Source organism: Arabidopsis lyrata, assembly GCF_000004255.2.
Source record: "Arabidopsis lyrata subsp. lyrata unplaced genomic scaffold ARALYscaffold_4, whole genome shotgun sequence".
Taxonomy (NCBI): Eukaryota; Viridiplantae; Streptophyta; class Magnoliopsida; order Brassicales; family Brassicaceae; genus Arabidopsis; species Arabidopsis lyrata.
The window spans coordinates 4,257,976-4,276,767 of record NW_003302552.1 but is presented as its reverse complement, the minus strand read 5'-3'; the positions used below and the strand labels follow the sequence as shown (position 1 = coordinate 4,276,767).

Here is an 18,792-nt window from a genome sequence, read left to right as displayed (position 1 = left end):
TTTATCTTCAATTCCAGTGTATTTCATGAGCTCTATTTTATTGCCTGCATCAACGCTGGATGGTTTGGATAAATTGGCGCGTTCGTTTGTGTGGGGGAGCACAGTGGAGAAGAGGAAACAACACTTGTTAGCATGGGACAAGGTCTGTAAACTGAAAAAGGACGGTGAGCTAGGTCTGAAGGAAGCCAGGACTATGAATAAAGCTTTATTGGCAAAGGTAGGTTGGCGGCTGATGAATGATAAGGAAAGCTTATGGGCAAGAGTGGTACGAATGAAATATAAAGTAGGGGAGGCTCATGATCTTTCATGGATGGTACCGAAGAGTAATTGGTCATCGACTTGGCGGAGTGTTGGAGTAGGGTTGAGGGAGGTGGTCTCACGTGGTATTGGATGGGTTCCGGGGGATGGAAAAACAATCAGATTCTGGGCTGATCGATGGGTGCTAGGTGAACCACTGCGGGAGAGAGTAATAGCCCAGCTGCCGGAGGAAGAGATTGGTAAGAGGGTAGAGGCGTATTGGACTGTGGGGATCGGGTGGGATACGGCTGCTCTAAGTCAATATCTTTCGGTGTCTGATTTACAGCGGCTAAATGCGGTGGTAGTCAAGGGTGTCCCATTTTTGGCAGACCAGCTTTCCTGGCACGAGACGGCGAATGGTGTTTTTTCGGTACGCTCAGCTTACGCTCTACTTAAGCAGGAGAATGAGCAGGTGCCTTGTATGGAACGGTTCTTCAAGCAAGTCTGGGCAGTGGAGGTACCAGAGCGAGTTCATGTCTTCATTTGGTTAGTAACTCACCAAGTTATTATGACCAACATGGAAAGAATAAGACGCCATATTGGCGAGAGTGCGATATGTCAGGTTTGTAAGGGGGCTGAGGAGTCCATCATTCATGTATTGAGAGATTGTCCGGCCATGGCGGGGATTTGGGTACGGTTCATATATACCGCAAAGGGAGAGACAAGCGTTTTTTAACAAATCTTTGTTGGAGTGGCTATTTACAAACTTAAATGGAGGGAAGATGTTTGGGTTTGAGAATTGGGCAACTCTCTTTAGCATGGCAATCTGGTGGGGATGGAAGTGGAGATGTGGAAATATCTTTGGGGAGAGACGAAAATGTAGAGATAGAGTACGGTTTTTGAAAGATGTGACTACGGAAGTCATGGCGGCTCACACGCAACTAGGGGTGGACTTGGGTAGGAATATGGGATCTTTGTCGGGTCCGAGAGTGGCAAGGTTGGTATCATGGAAGAAGTCGGGGGACGGCTGGGTGAAACTTAATATAGATGGGGCTTCTAGGGGAAATCCGGGTCAGGCAGCAGCCGGAGGAGTGATCCGAGATGGAGATGGGCATTGGCGGGGAGGGTTTTCACTTCATATAGGTATATGTTCAGCCCCGATGGCGGAATTATGGGGTATATACTATGGATTGGTGATAGCCTGGGAACGTGGGTATAGGCGGGTAGAGTTAGAAGTGGATTCGGAGCTGGTGGTCGGGTTCGTTCAGTCAGGGGTTAGCGATGGTCATCCTCTGTCTTTCCTGGTACGGTTGTGCCAAGGCTTTTTCTCAAGGGACTGGTTAGTCCGGGTTACTCATGTGTATAGGGAAGCTAATCGTCTAGCTGATGGATTAGCGAACTATGCGTTTACGTTAGGTTTGGGTTTTTTGCTTTTAGATGATTGTCCGGATGTAGTGCATCCGATTCTTTTAGCGGATGCTAATGGGACTGCGTTCCCACGACACGTTCGTATGTAATTCTTTATTTTTTTAGTTTAATAAATTGAGGGGGTAATTGCACCCCTCCGCCTACCAAAAAAAAAAAAATCACCCCTATAATTTGACAACTAAACACATATGCGTTCACATAAAATTTCCTTGACGGGTTGACAACAGTTATCGTAGTAATTTAACATAAAATTTTTTTTTTTTTTTTTTTGTCATTCGAAATTAATTAGAGCTCAAAAGAGCCATTCCTGAGGAATGTTGTTTACATATGTGATATGAAGCGGTTCTGTACGAATTTTTCGTGCCAGTTTATCCGTTTTGACATTAGCCCTACGAGAAATTAAAGATAAAGAAAAAGATGAAAACTCTTCCTTGTCGCTTTGAAATTCCTCCAAATACACTGAAAACGCCGGCCATTCGGTTGGAGAAGACACCATCTTCACCAGGTCTGAACAGTCTGTAAAGAACGCTACCACTTGATTATCTGCACCAATCATACACTTCATCGCCCAGAGAAGGGCCTCGACTTCGGCATGTAGTGGAGATAGACTTCTACGGAGGTTCGCAGCTCCCATGGTTGGCGGCTCTCCATTTGACGATGTACAGAACCACCCTGTACCGGAGAACTTATCAATTCCTTTCCATGATCCATCCACAAAACAACGGTATCCAGAATAATTCGACTCAAGTGAAGTATCCCTCACTCGAGTTTGATTTACCAAGTCCACAGAACCAAGATTTTCATTATAGAGCTCAATTTGAGCTGACTGACCCAATTGAGGTATTACGATTAGCGGAAAAAGAGGCACAAACATAAAATTTACTAAAACTACATATGATATATAATTAATATTAAAAAAAACAACTAAAGTTGTATTATTACAATGAAATGTTAAAATGCTAATTTTATATAAATCATAAAATAACTAATTAAAATATTATTTAGAGAAGTTTAGAACCTTTCTTGATATTTAAGAAATGTTTGTACGGTTATAAATATTTTAGTGAATATACATAAAAAATATTTAAACCCTTTTTATGATAACAATTAATAACAGAAACAATAATAACAGAAAATAAAATAAAAATATGATGATAACTTTTGTTACTATCGAGAAGAAACTTTTCAAATATAACGATTCGAAGCAGTTCAAAGCGGTACAAAACAACTTACGTGATTGTTGTTAAACGCTAACAGTAAACTACTAATGGAGCCCTCCTTCATTGAAGTAAATAGACTTCTATCGGACAAAGCTCGAAGCCCAACACAGTAGTAATCATCCTAGTGCTCGACTGGTTGTGGTCCAATGGTATGTGAGATTTGGGAATGTGCTAAAAGACTTTCTCCTCCCCCTCGGTTCAAGCCTCCCTGAAAACAAATATCTTATCTATGTGGGAAAGTAATGGTTATTAGTTACCCCAGTTATTAGTTAGAAAGTATTCCAAACTCAAGATAGGCAATGTGGTGATCATTCGAGAAGAAGTGCGCTTTGTAGCACGTTGTTGCGTTCCTACCAGACCAGATCACCCGATTGAGTTTATAAAAATAAAATAAAAAAGCCTCCTAGTTATTCGATTGAGTGGGGTAATCTTGAAAAACCACAAGATCTAGGATGATTTCATGAAAAAAAGTCATCGAATTTCATGAAATCAATACTTTGAAAAAAATATATGTTAAAACATTCGGAGAGTTTGATAGTTTTCAAGGAAAATATTAATATATACTCGAGTCTGTATAGTTTTATACTGCTATTGAATCTGTGAACACTGGTGGTATTGTATAACCGGATAAACCATTATCATTTTCCGGTTTACGGCTATATATATTTAGGCTAAAGTCAGTCTATCTATAAACCTCCAATCGTATATTTTGACTAATCAATGACAATAAGATTATTTACTTATAGAAAGCTCACGGATGGTCTTTCATCACCATATGCAACTTTATTTGAAAATGCTATATATATGAGCTTTTTTTTTCTTTTTTTTCAGCAAAATGATTATATATAATATATTATGAAACGATCATGATGCAAGAGGTCAGATATCTGTGACGAAGGATCCATACAACCAGAGAAGAACGAAGATGAATTACAACCCTTTATAGCTAAAATATGGAGAACATTATTACATGAACGATTAGTTCGTATAAAGAAAGGTAGCACTTTCAAATAAAGTTGCCTTATAAAGAATATCCTAGCATAAACCATCGATAGAAACGTTGGAATCGCCACCATGAGGATTTGACAGACTACGTAACGTAAATGGCCCTAGACAATGGTTTTTATAACGGAGCTGTATGTTCTTTAATTCTCCTTTGCCAGCGTAAAAGGAAAAAAGGCAAATGTGATCATAAAAGGAAAAAAAGGCAAATATGATCACACCCAGTGGGATTCGAACCCACAATCGCTTGATTAGAAGTCAAGCGCCTTATCCATTAGGCCATGGGTGCTCATTGTTAGGTAAACAAAATTTAAATATATATAATTCATATAGGGTTTCTCGCGTCGGAGCCATATCCCATGCATCTTGATAAGCTTGAGATATGATTGGGAAAACTCTCTTGTTCACATTAGGGCAAACATGCCTCATATATATACACATACAATAGACCGTCATATAAGACATAACGAAGGCCCAACTATACAAACCAAAGCCCAATAACTACATTGTCTAACACTCCCCCTCAAGTTGGAGCATGTAGATCAACAATGCCCAACTTGGGAATAAACTTATCGAACTGTGAATGGCCGAGTGGCTTTGTAAGTATATCGGCAAGCTGTTCATGCGTGCGGACATGTATCAAAGTGAGAAGGCCGTCCGTAACAGCATCCCGTGTGTTATGACAATCCTTTTCGATGTGCTTCGTGCGCTCGTGGAACACGGGATTCTTGGCTATATGAATGGCAGCTTGACTATCGTAGTACATACGAACCGGACGATATTGTTTTACACCTAGATCAGAGAGAAGCTGACGCAACCACTTGATTTCCTTAGTAGCATCCGACATGGATCGATATTCGGACTCTGCCGAAGACATAGACACCATCTCTTGTTTCTTCGTCTTCCATGAAACAGGGGAACCCCCCAAGAAAACAACATAAGCAGTCAATGATCGTCGAGAGAGAGGACAAGCATTATAATCAGCATCACACTAAACTGAAAGACTAAGATCAGCGTCAGAGCGAAGGAGAATTCCCTGGCCCGGAGCACTCTTGAGGTAGCAAACTACGCGGATAGCAGCATCCCAATGAGCTTCACGCGGTGACTGCATAAATTGTGAAAGTATGTGTATGGGATAGCTTAACTCCGGACGAGTGTGAGAGAGATAAACGAGACGACCAACCAGCCGTCGATATTGTTGTGGATCAGAGTACAACGGACCGTCATCGAGAGCCAAATGATGATTCTGTTCGACGGGCGTTAAATAAGGTTTTGTGCCAAGAAGACCCATCTCCGCAATAATGTCTATGGCGTATTTTCGCTGAGAGAGAAAGAACCCATCAGCAGATCTAGCAACTTCAATGCCTAGAAAATACTTCAAACGGCCTAGATCCTTCATCTTGAAACATTCTCCTAAATATGACTTGAAAACAGAGAGAGTAGACAAATCATTACAGCAAACGAGCAAGTCATCAACATACACAAGTACCCGAATTTCAATGCCATCCTTAGAGTAAGTGAACAACGAGTAATCAGAGTAGGACTGGCAGAAACCATACTCTTTCAAAGCCTTGGTAAGCTTAGAAAACCAACACCGCGGTGCTTGGCGGAGACCGTAAAGAGATTTTCGAAGACGACAAACTTTAGTAGGATCATCATGTTTAAAACCAGGAGGTAGACGCATATAGACTTCTTCGTCTAAATCCCCATGTAAAAATGCATTGTATACGTCCATTTGATGCACTTCCCAATTCTTAGCAGCTACAATGCGAAGGAGATTTCTCACAGTAGTCATTTTTGCGACATGAGCGAATGTTTCATCGTAATCAACGCCTTCGGTCTGATTATTTCCCATTACAACTAGACGAGCTTTATGACATTCCAAAGTACCATCAGAGTTATACTTGAGCTTGTAAACCCACTTGCATCCAATCGCAACTTTACCAGGAGGAAGAGATTCAATGTCCCATGTGTGGTTAGCTTCCAACGCATCGATCTCAATACCCATTGCATCACACCATTCTTTAAATTTAATTGCCTCGTTATAGCTGCGCGGTTCATAACCCTTGGTCACAGCTGCAAGAAATGCACGATGCGAAGGAGAAAAAATTTCGTCGGAGACATAGTCAAGTAGAGGATAAGGAGTACCTGGGATCGTTTCACTGGCGGATGAGGCGGAGCAAGCGTGAGCATGTGATGGGTTTATGTTAGTGCTCGCATTATAGGTGACATAACCTTGTAGTCGAGAAGACGGAATCTTGACACGTTTGCCTTGACCCAATTGTTCAGTGACTGCAGGAGCAAGTGTAGCAGGCGATCCAGATAAAGGAGTACCCGATCCCGGCGTTGCAACAGATTTGGCATTTGGACCAGACTGGTCTGGGTCGATCGTTCTAGTGACGGGATCGATCGATCCGGTGTCTGCAGACGATATCGCTCCAGCGTCAAAGGTAGGCGGATCGATCGATCCGTGTTTCTGGGAGGTCGATCCGACATTTTCTTGTGACGAGCTCCCCCTGTCGTTGCACGTCGGGACCTGATTTACTATCCAATCATCATCTTCATACACCAATGTTGGATTCAAAGTAACATTCGGAGACACGAGCTGTATAGACAACGTAGAGAATGGAAACTCTTCTTCGTTGAAAACCACATCTCGTGAGACAAGAAACTCTTGTCGTTCTAGATCAAACACTTTCCAACCTTTTTGACCAAGAGGATAGCCAACAAAGATACAACGACGACTTCGCTCCCCAAACTTATCCTTGTCACGAGCTCGTAAATGAACATAACACAAACAACCAAAGACGCGGAGATGTTGATACACAGGAGGCTCACCATGTAGAATTTCATATGGGGACTTGCCATTTAGGACCTTAGATGGAGTCCTATTAATAAGATGAACATCCGCTAGAACTGCCTCTCCCCAAAACCGTACCGGCAGATTTGACTGAAATAACAATGATCTTGCAACGTTGAGAATGTGTCGGTGTTTGCGTTCAACCCTCCCGTTCTGATGTGGAGTTCCAACACAAGACGTTTGATGCAAAATTCCTTCGCTCCGAAAATAAGCGGATAGACACATAAATTCCGTCCCGTTGTCACTACGAACTGTCTTTACCATTTTTCCAAATTGTCGTTCAGTCATAGAACAGAAATTTGTCAAAATGGTCTTCACTTCTGATTTTTCTAGCATTAGGTAGGTCCATACCATGCGTGAAAAATTGTCAACAATGGTAAGAAAATACACAGCGCCACAATAAGCGGGAACGCGATACGGACCCCAAACATCACAATGAATAATCGAAAAACATTCTTTTGATTTATTCAAACTGTCATAAAACACCTCTCTAGTTTGTTTAGTCCGAAAACATGTGTCACAAGGACTAGGACCAACATTATTAAAAAATGCAGGCGGCAACACCGGTAAAGCCGAAATAACAGAAAATGATGGATGCCCAAGTCTGCGATGCCACAAAATCTGATCTGTAGAAGCCGAGACCTTGTTAACACGAGCAGCCATGACATCCTTAAAGTAATAAACCCCATCACGCTCCCGTATGTTTTACTCCCATCAGCGAAACCAATAGGACAATGAAAAATACTTGTTATCTCGAGAAACGAGAGTACTCCGGTCATGTGGTGGGAGGCGCCTGTGTCAAGAATGAGGTCACCATATAACTTACCAGAGAGCTTGTCATTAGAAGGAGCAGTCCTTTCTTGAATTAGCTGAGACAATGCATGTAACTGATCGGGTGTGAAGTCGGGAAAAACAGAGGAATTTGATGTAGTGGCATGAGCAGTGTGCGCTTGAGCATTCTGATTACGACCACCTGACGAGCCACGCCCATAAGAAGGAGACTCATGACCGGAGGAAGCGTAACTTCCACGACCCCGACCTCCACCAGACATGTCCCCATGATAACCACCACGTCCGCGACTCGCACCACGTGTACTTGACTTGCCACGCTCCGTGTACCACTCAGGGAATCCCACCAATTGCCAGCAGTTAGCTTTCTCATAACCCGTTCTACCACAGTTAGAACAAACAACACGCCGCTGAGATTGCCCACTAGACGCTTCAAACCTAGCCACCATAGCCAAAGACTCTTGAGACACGTCTTTTTTAGCTACAAAACCAACAGCTTCACTACCTTGTTCACGAACACGGGCAGCTTTGAGGCGTTGCTCCTCACGAATAACCTTCTGGTAAACCGTGGCTAAGTCCGGCAGTGGATCTGTCCCAATAATGGAGGTGACGATGGTACCGTAACGAGCATCATCGAGACCCATGATGAATTGGTGAACCTTCTCTTCTTCACGTTCTTTCTCAAACTCCCAACCAGCACCACACGTACATAGCGGATATAAATTGTATGTTTGAATTTCTTCCCACATAGAACACAAACGTCCATAATATTCCATCACAGAGAGACCTTCTTGACGACACGAGGCAAGACGCGCCTTGACTTCATACACACGTACCTTATTACCCACCGAAAAATGTTGTTGCAGATTCACCCAAAGGCTGTGAGCATCCACGAAATACGTCACAGTGGAGCGCACCTTTGGTTCGATTGACGAACGGATCCACCCTACGATCATGGAATTCACAGACCTCCATGAGTCGAGATCATCACTGTCGGGAGGAGGCTTCTCGATCGTCCCATCGATAAATCCTATCTTCCTCTTAGCTTGAAGTGCATTACGCATCTCAGTGGCCCACTCGTTGTAATTTTCTCCGTTCAGCTGAACCGACGAGATCAGTGCACCAGGGTTATCAGAAGCGAACATAGCGTAAGGAGAAACTTTCTTCTTACTTGCAACCTTCTTTGGACTTTCAACTTTCTTTGTTGATGTCTCAACATCAGATTCAGACCCGGAGGATTCACCTTCACTCACCATTGAAGAAGCTTAATACGAACACACACAAATAAACAAGAGGACAAGAGTCTCACGAACTCACACAAACACCAAAAGAAACTGCCAAAAGCAACTAGCTTAAGCAAGAAGGAAAAGAAAAAAACTTTAGGGTTTTCAGGAAAGCTGCTCTGATACCATGATAAGCTTGAGATATGATTGGGAAAACTCTCTTGTTCACATTAGGGCAAACATGCCTCATATATATACACATACAATAGACCGTCATATAAGACATAACGAAGGCCCAACTATACAAACCGAAGCCCAATAACTACATTGTCTAACACATCTCCTCAATCTTCACCGATAACAAATAAGAGTATATGTGTGGATCTGAGGAAAACTTACTAATTTTTAAGGTTTTGGGATTATGAAATGCAATTTTAGTAATTGCAAGTACTTTCAGTGGTTTTGAGTTTTGACTACTGTATTAGTAAGTTGATTGAGGCCATCATCATATTATTACGGTGAAGGAAACTTGAGAGACAATTTAGCTGTATGTTCATTTCTGTTTAAATGCCTGAAGCAGATCGGCTGTTGAACAAACTATATAAGTTTTTTTGCTAAATATGTGAATTTTCATTATATGAAAAGGCTTGTAGAAGCTACAATGTACTTGATACAACAGATCATTCCTTGGCAAAAAAGTTAAAAACAAGGAAGAATCTACTAGCAGAGAAAAGAGTAAAAAATAATTCTAGTCATACTTGAGCCACACACGCATAAGACTTTTAAAAAGCTTACGTTTTTTCTTTCCGATAATGGCGTACCGGATCTGCCTATCAAGCGCCTTGAATAAAACACGGACCTCTGTGGAGATGTTGTTGTGGTAACGGTTGTTTCTCTCCCTCCAGATTTCGTAAGTGACAACCTGAGCGACCAGCCTACGGAGGGAGAAAGCTTCCCAAGTGTGGAAGGTAAACGGTGCGTACCCTAGTCTGCGGTTTGCTTCTGCCCAGAGATCTTCACTCACTTCACAGTGAAGAAAGAGATGGTCCCGAGTTTCAGCGAATGAGCCACAGAGACAGCAGCTTGTATCAATTTGTAAGCCCCAGTTTGCGAGACGTGCTCTAGTGGGAAGTCGATCAAGATGTGTGCTATAGAAGTTTTTATTGTTAAATTTCGTTTTTATGTTCTGTGTTTTACTTAATCAAATTTAGTTGTGCCTATTTATTAGGGAACAATTAAGATGGTTAGTTGAATTCTTGGTCATCATTTGTGACTAAAGCATACGTTAATTATTAAGTTGTCTGTGATTTTAAGGATGCATATAGTATAGTCATGTCTTGGTTTGATGTTGATGATAATGTGTTGCGGTTTTTAACTTCTTGTGTTTCAGTTTTTGTTTCGGCTTTTAACATCGTGCGTCTAATTTTGCAGTGATGGTAGTAACTCTAAAAGAGAAGATGATATACAATGGATCGGTTTGACCTTGAAGTTGAGGATCATGTATCTCGGTTGGTGGATTAGATTCCTCTAGACTACAATGTATACCCCGATAGTAGCAAAAACTTCGACGACGAAGACATAAAGAAAAGGGAAAATTATGAGGATGGGAGATGCAATTTAGCTTTAGGCAAAGTTTTTATGGAGATGGAGATTTGAGAGGCCGTTCTGCCCCTATTTACCTATTTCAAACTAGGCATTTGGTTGCTCTTTGCGTGGATTTGGCAGCCCACAATAAGCTAATTCCACCTCTTGATGTATTATCTCTTCCAGCTTTGGCTCCTTATAAACAGATTCTAGTGGCAGTACTTGAGAACCGTTATCTTGTGGGTTGACAAATCAATGCAAAGAGCAAGCAAATGCCTTGACTAAGTAGGTGCAGTACATCATCTCGATCTCAATGAACCATGAATGCCTAGATTTACCAAAATGGGAGGCAGGTTTCAGATCTTTTAAGTAATGTAAACGGGAAAAGGGGATTTTCATACCCGTACTATCTGCACCGTGGATTTTCATACCTGAACAATTTCGTAGGGTATTTTACAACCTAAACTTCAATAAAATTTGAATCTCATACCTATACTTGATACAACGTGCAAAAATCAGAGTCAATTTAATGGGTGTTAGTCAACTCCGTTACGGTGCTGAGTCATCGTACACGTGTACGCTGACGTGTATCAAAACGACGTCGTTTTCATACCCGTACTATCTGCGCCGTGGATTTTCATACCTGAACAATTTTGTAGGGTATTTTACAACCTAAACTTCAATAAAATCTGAATCTCATACCCTATACTTGATACAACGTGCAAAAATCGGAGTCAATCTAACGGCTGTTAGTCAACTCCGTTACGGTGCATATCGAAACGACGTCATTTTGATATGTGTTCTCAAAGTTTTAAGTTTTTTTGCAAAATTAGGGACTCGAACCCGCGAGCCGTAGTCACATGAGAAGCACCGAATACCAACTGATTCCATGAATGTTGTGGGATCAGCGTACACGTGTACGATGACTCAGCACCGTAACGGAGTTGACTAACACCCGTTAGATTGACTCTGATTTTTGCACGTTGTATCAAGTATAGGTATGAGATTTAAATTTTATTGAAGTTTAGGTTGTAAAATATCCTACGAATTTGTCCAGGTATGAAAATTCACGGTGCAGATAGTACGGGTATGAAAATCCCCTTTTCCCTAATGTAAACACCATTCTTAGCAACCACTTGAGGGTAAACCTTTGCGATTATTGATGCGAAGCTGGACTCCAAAAACTCATGGGGCTTTGGTTTAGTCCTTTTCCTGCATCAAGCGTTCGCGGACTTAGGTAGACACATTATGCATAGCGGTCAACCTGGCCATAATATGGCTGAGTCTGGTACGAGAGCTTGTTTATTGGCATGGTTGCTGGTTTTTGGATTCATTCAAATTCTGCTTGTTTATTTAGATTTTTGTTGGTGCTGGTTTTGGTGTATTTTCACTATGTGTTGCTGCTGGTCTTTAGACTTGTATATCAGTATATGTGCTGACTCTGATATGTTTTTGTCTCATAATGCTACTGGTTTTGGTGTGTTCTCACTAATAGGTGCTGGTCAGAACCAATTTGTATATTTTTTGAAATTTTCATTATTATGGTGAATAACGGGCCTAGTAGAAGTTAAATAAGTGATTAGGCCCAATGGACTCTGACTAAGTCAGTCTGAAATCGAGCCTTAAGTCTCTCACTATAAAACCGAGTCCACTTTAGGGTTAATGTCTCTTTTATTCCGCCATGAAAAAGCTGAAGCAGCTCTCTTCAGAGGATCGTGATCTAACCATTACTCGATGCACTACACCTTCTTCACTCTTCAATTCGATCCCATCTGATGTCTTTATCGATATCATCTCAAGATTGCAAGCAAAATCTATACCCAACTGTCGCCGCGTGTCGAAATCGTGGGCGGCGATTCTTCGCCGTCCCGAATTCGACGAACTGTTCTTGACCAAATCTCCGAATTAGCCTCTGATTCTATTCGCCTTCATACTCGACGGTGGCTTACCTTTCTTCACTTCACCTCAAAATCACCAAAATTCGTCTCTTCAAGCCACTCGTCACGGTACTTATCTACCAATTGATCGTTTCTCTAAAATTTCTCCACCAGTTCGTGGATTGGTATGTCTCGAAGATAAGAGAAGGATGCTTGTGATTTGTAATCCAATCACAAGTGAATCAGTAACATTGCCTCCATTGAAATCGATGATGATGTGGTCGAAAAGCGTTTTGGGGTATGATCCGATTGAGAAACAATTCAAGGTATTTTGCACTAAATGGTCACCGCACCATAAATTCAATACTCATGGAGAGCATTATGTTATTACATTAGGAGCTGGTGGTAAAATGATTTGGCGATTGCTCCAATGTTGCAAACCTTTTCGTCCAGTGTTTGATGGTGGGATTTGCATCAATGGTTGTTTTTATTATTTTGGTAAGCTCAATTGCGATCGAGAGGATGTTGTTATCGTTTGTTTTGATGTTAGGAATGAGAAGTTGAGCTTTATCGACAAACCTAAGGGAATGATAGTTAAATATGAGTCGAGACTGATTAACTACAAGGGTCGGTTGGGTATATTTCAGTGTTCAAACTCGGGGCTAATTACTCGAAGCAGTAAAAGTTTTGATTTGTTGATTCTTGAGGATGTCAAGAAAAATGGATGGACGAAGCGTAGCTATGTATTGCCTTTTATGTGGAGGAATATGGTTGAATATACTACTAAGCTGCGTATTGTTGGAATGAATGGGACATGTGAAATTGTGTTGTCGCCGTATGGTTTATCTGACCGGCCTTATTATCTTTTCTACTACAATCTCGAGATGAATAGTGTTAGGAAAGTTGAAATCCAAGGACTTGGAGGGTTTAAGACCAGTACAGTAGCTCACTTATTCGTAGATTACGTAGAAGATGTGAAGTTTATATAAGTGTTTAAGATTTGGCTAGATTTGGCTTGCTTTGACTTGAGACTTGGTAGCGGGAGCTACTTTGTAATGAAAGTTCCATTGGAGAATTATAGTTCTCTATATCAACTTTACATGTGTTGGGTGATAATAACAAAACAATTTGTATGTTATAATTATTACTTATATATTTGATTTGATTCGATTTGTATAGTGTACTTGCAGAACAATACAAATTGATGTTTTCAAGTCTGAGGAGAAGTTCATACATGTATTTCTTAATTAATAGTATTAGTTAAGATTCTTAAAAAGTTAAATCATTTAATTTGTAAAATTTTGATATAGCTAAACTAGGGAATAATATAAGAACTTAAAATTATCAATCTTTGGTAACTATAGGTTTAGGAGATTTATATATATGTTTGGACTTTACAATATATATATATATATATGTTTGGTTAGTGGTTTAAGAGAATGAGATTAAGAAAAGTTATGTTTGACATATGTGATAGTGTGATAGTATAATTAAAAATAAAAAATAAAAATGTTGGCCTCCAGTTTTTTATTAAATAAATATCAGAAATTGAGTTTGAAGAAAAATATGAGTTACCGCTAATGCTTTTTCCATGATATTTATTACACGGTGAAAAAGGTTTTGAAAAATCAAAACCCCAAAGATGTTACTAGGACACACCCTACAGTGTGTCTGTAAATGTCTCAAAATTCATAAAAGAAAGAAAATGCCAAAGAAACAAAATGTAATGTGTTCCAAAACATATTATAATCTCTGTGTTGATCCAAACAGAAATCAAAGAGAATAATAATCTCTAAAAAAGTCCTCATTAAAGCCTCCTTCATCGCCAGAATCAGTTAAACCACCATAGTTGTTGTAATCGTCCCAATTGTCATCATTTCCATCAGCATTCCCTTCTTCACTGAACAACTGCTCAGGAGAAGGATACTTGTATACCACATCCTGATCATCCATTGGTGCGTCGTAGCTGCAAGAACCATAAAATAAGTCAATCACAACAATGCAGTGAGAGTTTAAGAATCAAAGTAGTAAAATAAGAGAGCAAAGCATCACTGTGCGGTTTGGTGATCCACAAAATCTTCCCAGTCAATCCAACGAACACCATCTTCATCGTAATAGCAGTCACACATATCCTCTTCACAATCATGTTCCGAGTCATCATCATTGCTATCTTCATCATCATAATCACCATGTCCAGTTTGTAGACAACCAGAAGGACAAATCTGTTGGTCTTTCTTCCATTCAATCCCACATTGATAGCAAAACTCATAACCACATCTACACAATGCGCGCACAAAGAAAACATTACGAAATGAAAGTACTCGAATGAAATAGCATAATCAAGTTACATAAATATATAAATACCTGCAAGTCATGTGGTTGCAGCCATGAGAAAGTTCAATCATGTGCCTGCACTTGACACATTGACGCCACATTTTGTCGTTTGCCAGAGACTTTAGCTTCAAGTCATCAACTAGAGGGTCAGGGTGAAGTTTCTTGTAATCAGCACACGACAAATCAGAATACGATGGTACTTTGCAATCAATGCAGAAGAGTCCATTGCATTTGACACATGTCCTAACATTTGATTGGTTTGACCCTTCATCGGTTGATTTAGAGCGCTCGGTCTTGGACATCAATGTTGAGCAGTTTGGATATGGACAATAGATTCTCTCTACAGCGGGAATCGAGTCTTCTTTCATCTTTTGTTTCCACATCTCAATCAGCTTTGGTGTCAAAACCTTGCTACAGCTTTCAAGGGTGAGCTCAAACTTGCATCCATAGTCAAGGCATGTGGGCACAGTTCCGCTAAGAAGCTTTACTTTCACATGCTGTTTCACACAAGTAAAGCAATGACGGTGAATGCATTCATTGGTAAAGAACATGCGCTCTGCATCGGTTTCTTCAAAACAAATGACACAATTCTCTCCTTGTTCTGCCTTCACATCAACGCTGCTACTGTTTATGCTTTCTCTTGCAAGTCGAAAAGCAGACTTAACATCGTTCCGCGCAACCAAAACAGCATCATTACAGGCCATTTCTTCTAAAATGCATTGAACTTCTTCCACAAGATGGTCGATCTTCTTCTTAGACTTCCCTCTACCAATTATCTGCAATAAAAATCAGATTCACTCTCCTTAAACTAAGACCTTATATCATCACAATCAAAGTTAACATCTTCATTACTCTTCTGAGATTCTACAATAATCAAGACTTTTTGAAAAAGCTTGCATTAGTAGTTTTTGGTTTTTGTTATTTGAAACTCTATTTTCTCACCATTCAAGATTTTAAAAAATTAGGTTTCCTATACTATTTAGAAAAACTAGTTTTGGAGTGGTTTCTCCATGTTACATGCAAAATAAATCACCATTATAGTCTCATGATTCCAGAACAACTAAACCAAATCAATAACAAAGAACAGAAACACTTACAGATTGGTAAATCCAATCGTCATCGCAATAAATCACAACCCTTCTCATCCCCAAATCAAATGATTCACTTAACCCACGAATCAGTGCCATGATCTCTACTCCTATACGGCTAATCTCAATGTCTCTAAGTGATTCCTTAATCTGATACACCAAATTATCCTTCTCATCGCAAATCGCAACCCCAAATCCAGCCTTTACAGTCCTTTCTACACCCTCCGAAACCGCCTCGTCATTCACCAAACCCTTGAAATACAATCTGTAGAAGACATTGTCCACAAATTTTGCCACCGCAGAAGAACCCTCGCCTTTAGGGTTTGGAAAATCTCCGGTTATCGTAGAATCTAATCGCCGTTTTTTGTAGCTTAAGTCTTGATCGTGTCTCTCCATGACTGTTTAGTATTCTAGTAATTTTCTCGTGAAAATCTGAAGACTAATATATAGAGGAAGAAGAGAGAGGGACTACTAAAGCGTGCTTGAGAAGTTGCCAAATAAATTTTGTTATTAAAGCACCGTAATATTTGTAACCGTTTTAGGTTTGGTATCGATTGAGTTTTCTATAAATGTTCATTAATATGTATTTATGATATATAATTTTTAAGGTAAACTTATCAATTAGACGAATCCCGCATTGTTGACACTTCACAGTTCACACCCTAATGTTTTATTTGATACTAGATATTAACCCGCGGTGTACCGCGGGCCTATAATTTTACTAAATAATAAAATTAAAATTTTTTAAGATGATCTATAGATATATATTATTATTTTGTTTGATTTAAATGTATGGTACACCGACGATATGTTATAAGTAAAAAATTAAAATTAAATTTTTTATTTGTTTTGTTAATATTGTTTGTTTAGTTTTGTTTAGTGTTTAAGAATTAAGATTGTATAGTTATATTTTGATTGTCAATTCTAGGATTTTACCTGTAGTATATCATATTGTATTAATATCGACCCAACCTCGTCCGACCATATAAACCTGTCCCGTGAAATCTACATCATTTTGTCATTTTCTAATAAAATAATATCGACCCAAAATTCAAATAGTCTTTTGATTGTTTTATTTAGGATTTCACCCGTAATATACCGTTCCGTATTAATATATTTTGTAAATATTTATAATGTTTAAATTTCTTAGAATTTCCTTAAAACTCAAATATTTATTTTATTTGAAAGTTTATAAAATTCTTAAAATTATAAATATTTAAAATAAAAAGAAAATTAACAATATTGAATATGTATTCATATTTTGTATTATTAGTTAATGTAAATATAGATAAAATATATATTTTTATATAGATAAAGTTTTTTTTATATTAACTAATAGATAAAAAAATTGTAGTAATGGCATTCTCTAGGATTTAACCCGTAGTAGAACACAAACAAAATTATATTTATGCATTTTGTATCATAAATAATATAACATGGTATTACAATTTTCTCAATTATAAAATTTTGAAGTATTGTTTGACTGATAAATAGAGGAAATAAGTGTGATGTATAAATAGCCCAACCCAAGCAAAGTAGTAGCCCAAAATGGCCCAACTAATTGCCGTAGGTAGAAGCGGTACCGTCGAGGCAAAAAAGAAGTGAGAAGAAGAGAGTCGTGACCATGATGCAGTCAAGAGAACCATGACCATTTTCATTCTCTTTTTCGATTTTTGTTTCGATTGTAAAATTATACACAATGGATCAGTAGTAGGACCAAGCGATCCATCAAAGTGCTCCAAGAGGTACAAAGGGTGTCCAAAGATCTTTCCAGAACTGGCAAGCACGACCGTGATGAATAGCTACATATGATATGGGACGCTCATTTAATATAGATCTTTTGTTCTTCAGGTATTAATTTCCTTCTTCGATTTCATAAGCATGCTTTGGTTTTGATTTCCAAAGAATCTTTAATCGATTAGTATTTGCTAATAATTGTTCATGCTTATGAAATCGAATCTTTCGTCCTTAATTAGGGAGTAGAAGAAGAATCCCACATAGATGATGAAAGTGGGAATCGAGGTACTAAAAGCAAAGTTAGGCAAAGGTAATTTTGATTTCAAAGTTCTAAAATTTCCAATTTCTTTGCGTAATTACATTTACACATCTTTGAATGCAAATTTAAAATTAGATTATCAAACTAAAAATGTATGAAACTATAACTATGGCATTTGTTTATCATTTTAATAGTGAATCCCACCAGCCACACTAATTCTACTAATTAGATAAAGTGAAGAGAGATGCCCGATGGAGAAAAGGTGGCCTGCGTTACCAGAGCTTCCGGTTACATAGTGTCTTGAATGTCAAGCTTTTACTCCTCCGTGGCTACAACGTCAATGCCACCATTCAAGTCCCAAGTTTGGTCCTATATGAAATTACTAAGAATGCAGAAACATCAAAGAAAACAAAGGTGAGTATAATGGTTTAAAAGTATGCTGTGGTTTTTGGTGTTTGGTGATGTTTATTAGCGTTTAGGTGTAGATTATTTATAGGCTCAACATTAGGTCGATATCCGTAGCTTATCACGCAAAACAAAAATCCTAAATAGCAACTAATTAAGGATAAAATCTTTCAAATCTACAGTAATATGGAATATGCCAAGAATATGGTAATTTATGAGTCATAATTTTTTTTATCTTAAATCGATTTTGTAGAGATATTAGAGATATGATGAGTGATTAGTTGCAAGAATATATACTGGAATCTTGCTTTTGGAAAGAAAACGTATAGATTTGTAAACAATGCATCATTAGTTTGTTTATGAAATTGTATTGTTAGAGATCTTGTTGATTTGAAATATCCAAAATGATTTGTTGGTAGTAATTAAATTGATTTGTAAGGGATTGTAAATTATAGAAAGTATTCAACGACAATTAATGGAGATATTTGAGGGAATGGTTGTTATTTCCTAAATCTTTTAGTTGATATTTAAAAAGTAATTAATTTCGTTTTAAATATATTATTTTTGGCAGGAAATAACAAATAACATATAAATAGGATACAATGAGATAAACAAATATGGTTAGTTTACAAAATCTCATCGTTGAGACGGAATTGAATATAAACGAATTGAATGTGGCGGAAATTGTGGATTCAATTAAAGAAGAGAATATATATGGAGGTGTGATAAGAAGTTAAGGAAATTAACGA

At 38.8% G+C, this 18,792-nt stretch overlaps 1 protein-coding gene, 1 long non-coding RNA gene and 1 other non-coding gene across 4 annotated transcripts; 1 reads left to right on the top strand and 2 right to left on the bottom strand.

Annotated features, from left to right (window-relative positions):
* Nucleotides 1–4,103: 4,103 nt before the first annotated feature.
* TRNAR-UCU lies at nt 4,104–4,176 on the bottom strand. The gene has a single exon. It is a non-coding gene; the product is annotated as a tRNA-Arg (tRNA).
* Nucleotides 4,177–13,791: 9,615 nt separating this feature from the next.
* Nucleotides 13,792–16,148, bottom strand: LOC110228960 (probable E3 ubiquitin-protein ligase rbrA). Of its 2 annotated transcripts, XM_021027448.1 has the most exons (5): nt 15,652–16,148; nt 14,585–15,330; nt 14,450–14,497; nt 14,293–14,415; nt 13,792–14,186 (listed from the first exon to the last, which is right to left on the bottom strand). In XM_021027448.1, exons 1-5 carry the CDS (start codon nt 16,036–16,038, stop codon nt 13,994–13,996), a joined length of 1,497 nt encoding a protein of 498 aa, XP_020883107.1. In that variant the 5' UTR covers nt 16,039–16,148; the 3' UTR covers nt 13,792–13,993. The 2 variants fall into 2 exon arrangements, with proteins under 2 accessions (XP_020883107.1, XP_020883106.1); XM_021027447.1 differs by having other exon boundaries at nt 14,273–14,497; nt 15,652–16,139.
* A 988-nt stretch (nt 16,149–17,136) lies between these two features.
* LOC110229417 lies at nt 17,137–18,581 on the top strand. Its single transcript, XR_002332829.1, has 3 exons — nt 17,137–17,493; nt 17,619–17,689; nt 17,833–18,581. It is a non-coding gene; the product is annotated as an uncharacterized LOC110229417 (long non-coding RNA).
* The last annotated feature ends 211 nt before the right edge of the window (nt 18,582–18,792 follow it).

What these genes read in the sequence shown, in the direction of transcription:
- LOC110228960 (XM_021027447.1), bottom strand. Translation starts at nt 16,038, where the DNA reads ATGGAGAGACACGATCAAGACTTAAGCTACAAAAAACGGCGATTAGAT. An exon ending in ACGATTGGATTTACCAATCT is followed by an intron (nt 15,331 to 15,651) that starts GTAAGTGTTTCT and finishes TTTTTATTGCAG; the next exon opens with ATAATTGGTAGAGGGAAGTC. An exon ending in TGCAACCACATGACTTGCAG is followed by an intron (nt 14,498 to 14,584) that starts GTATTTATATAT and finishes CGCATTGTGTAG; the next exon opens with ATGTGGTTATGAGTTTTGCT.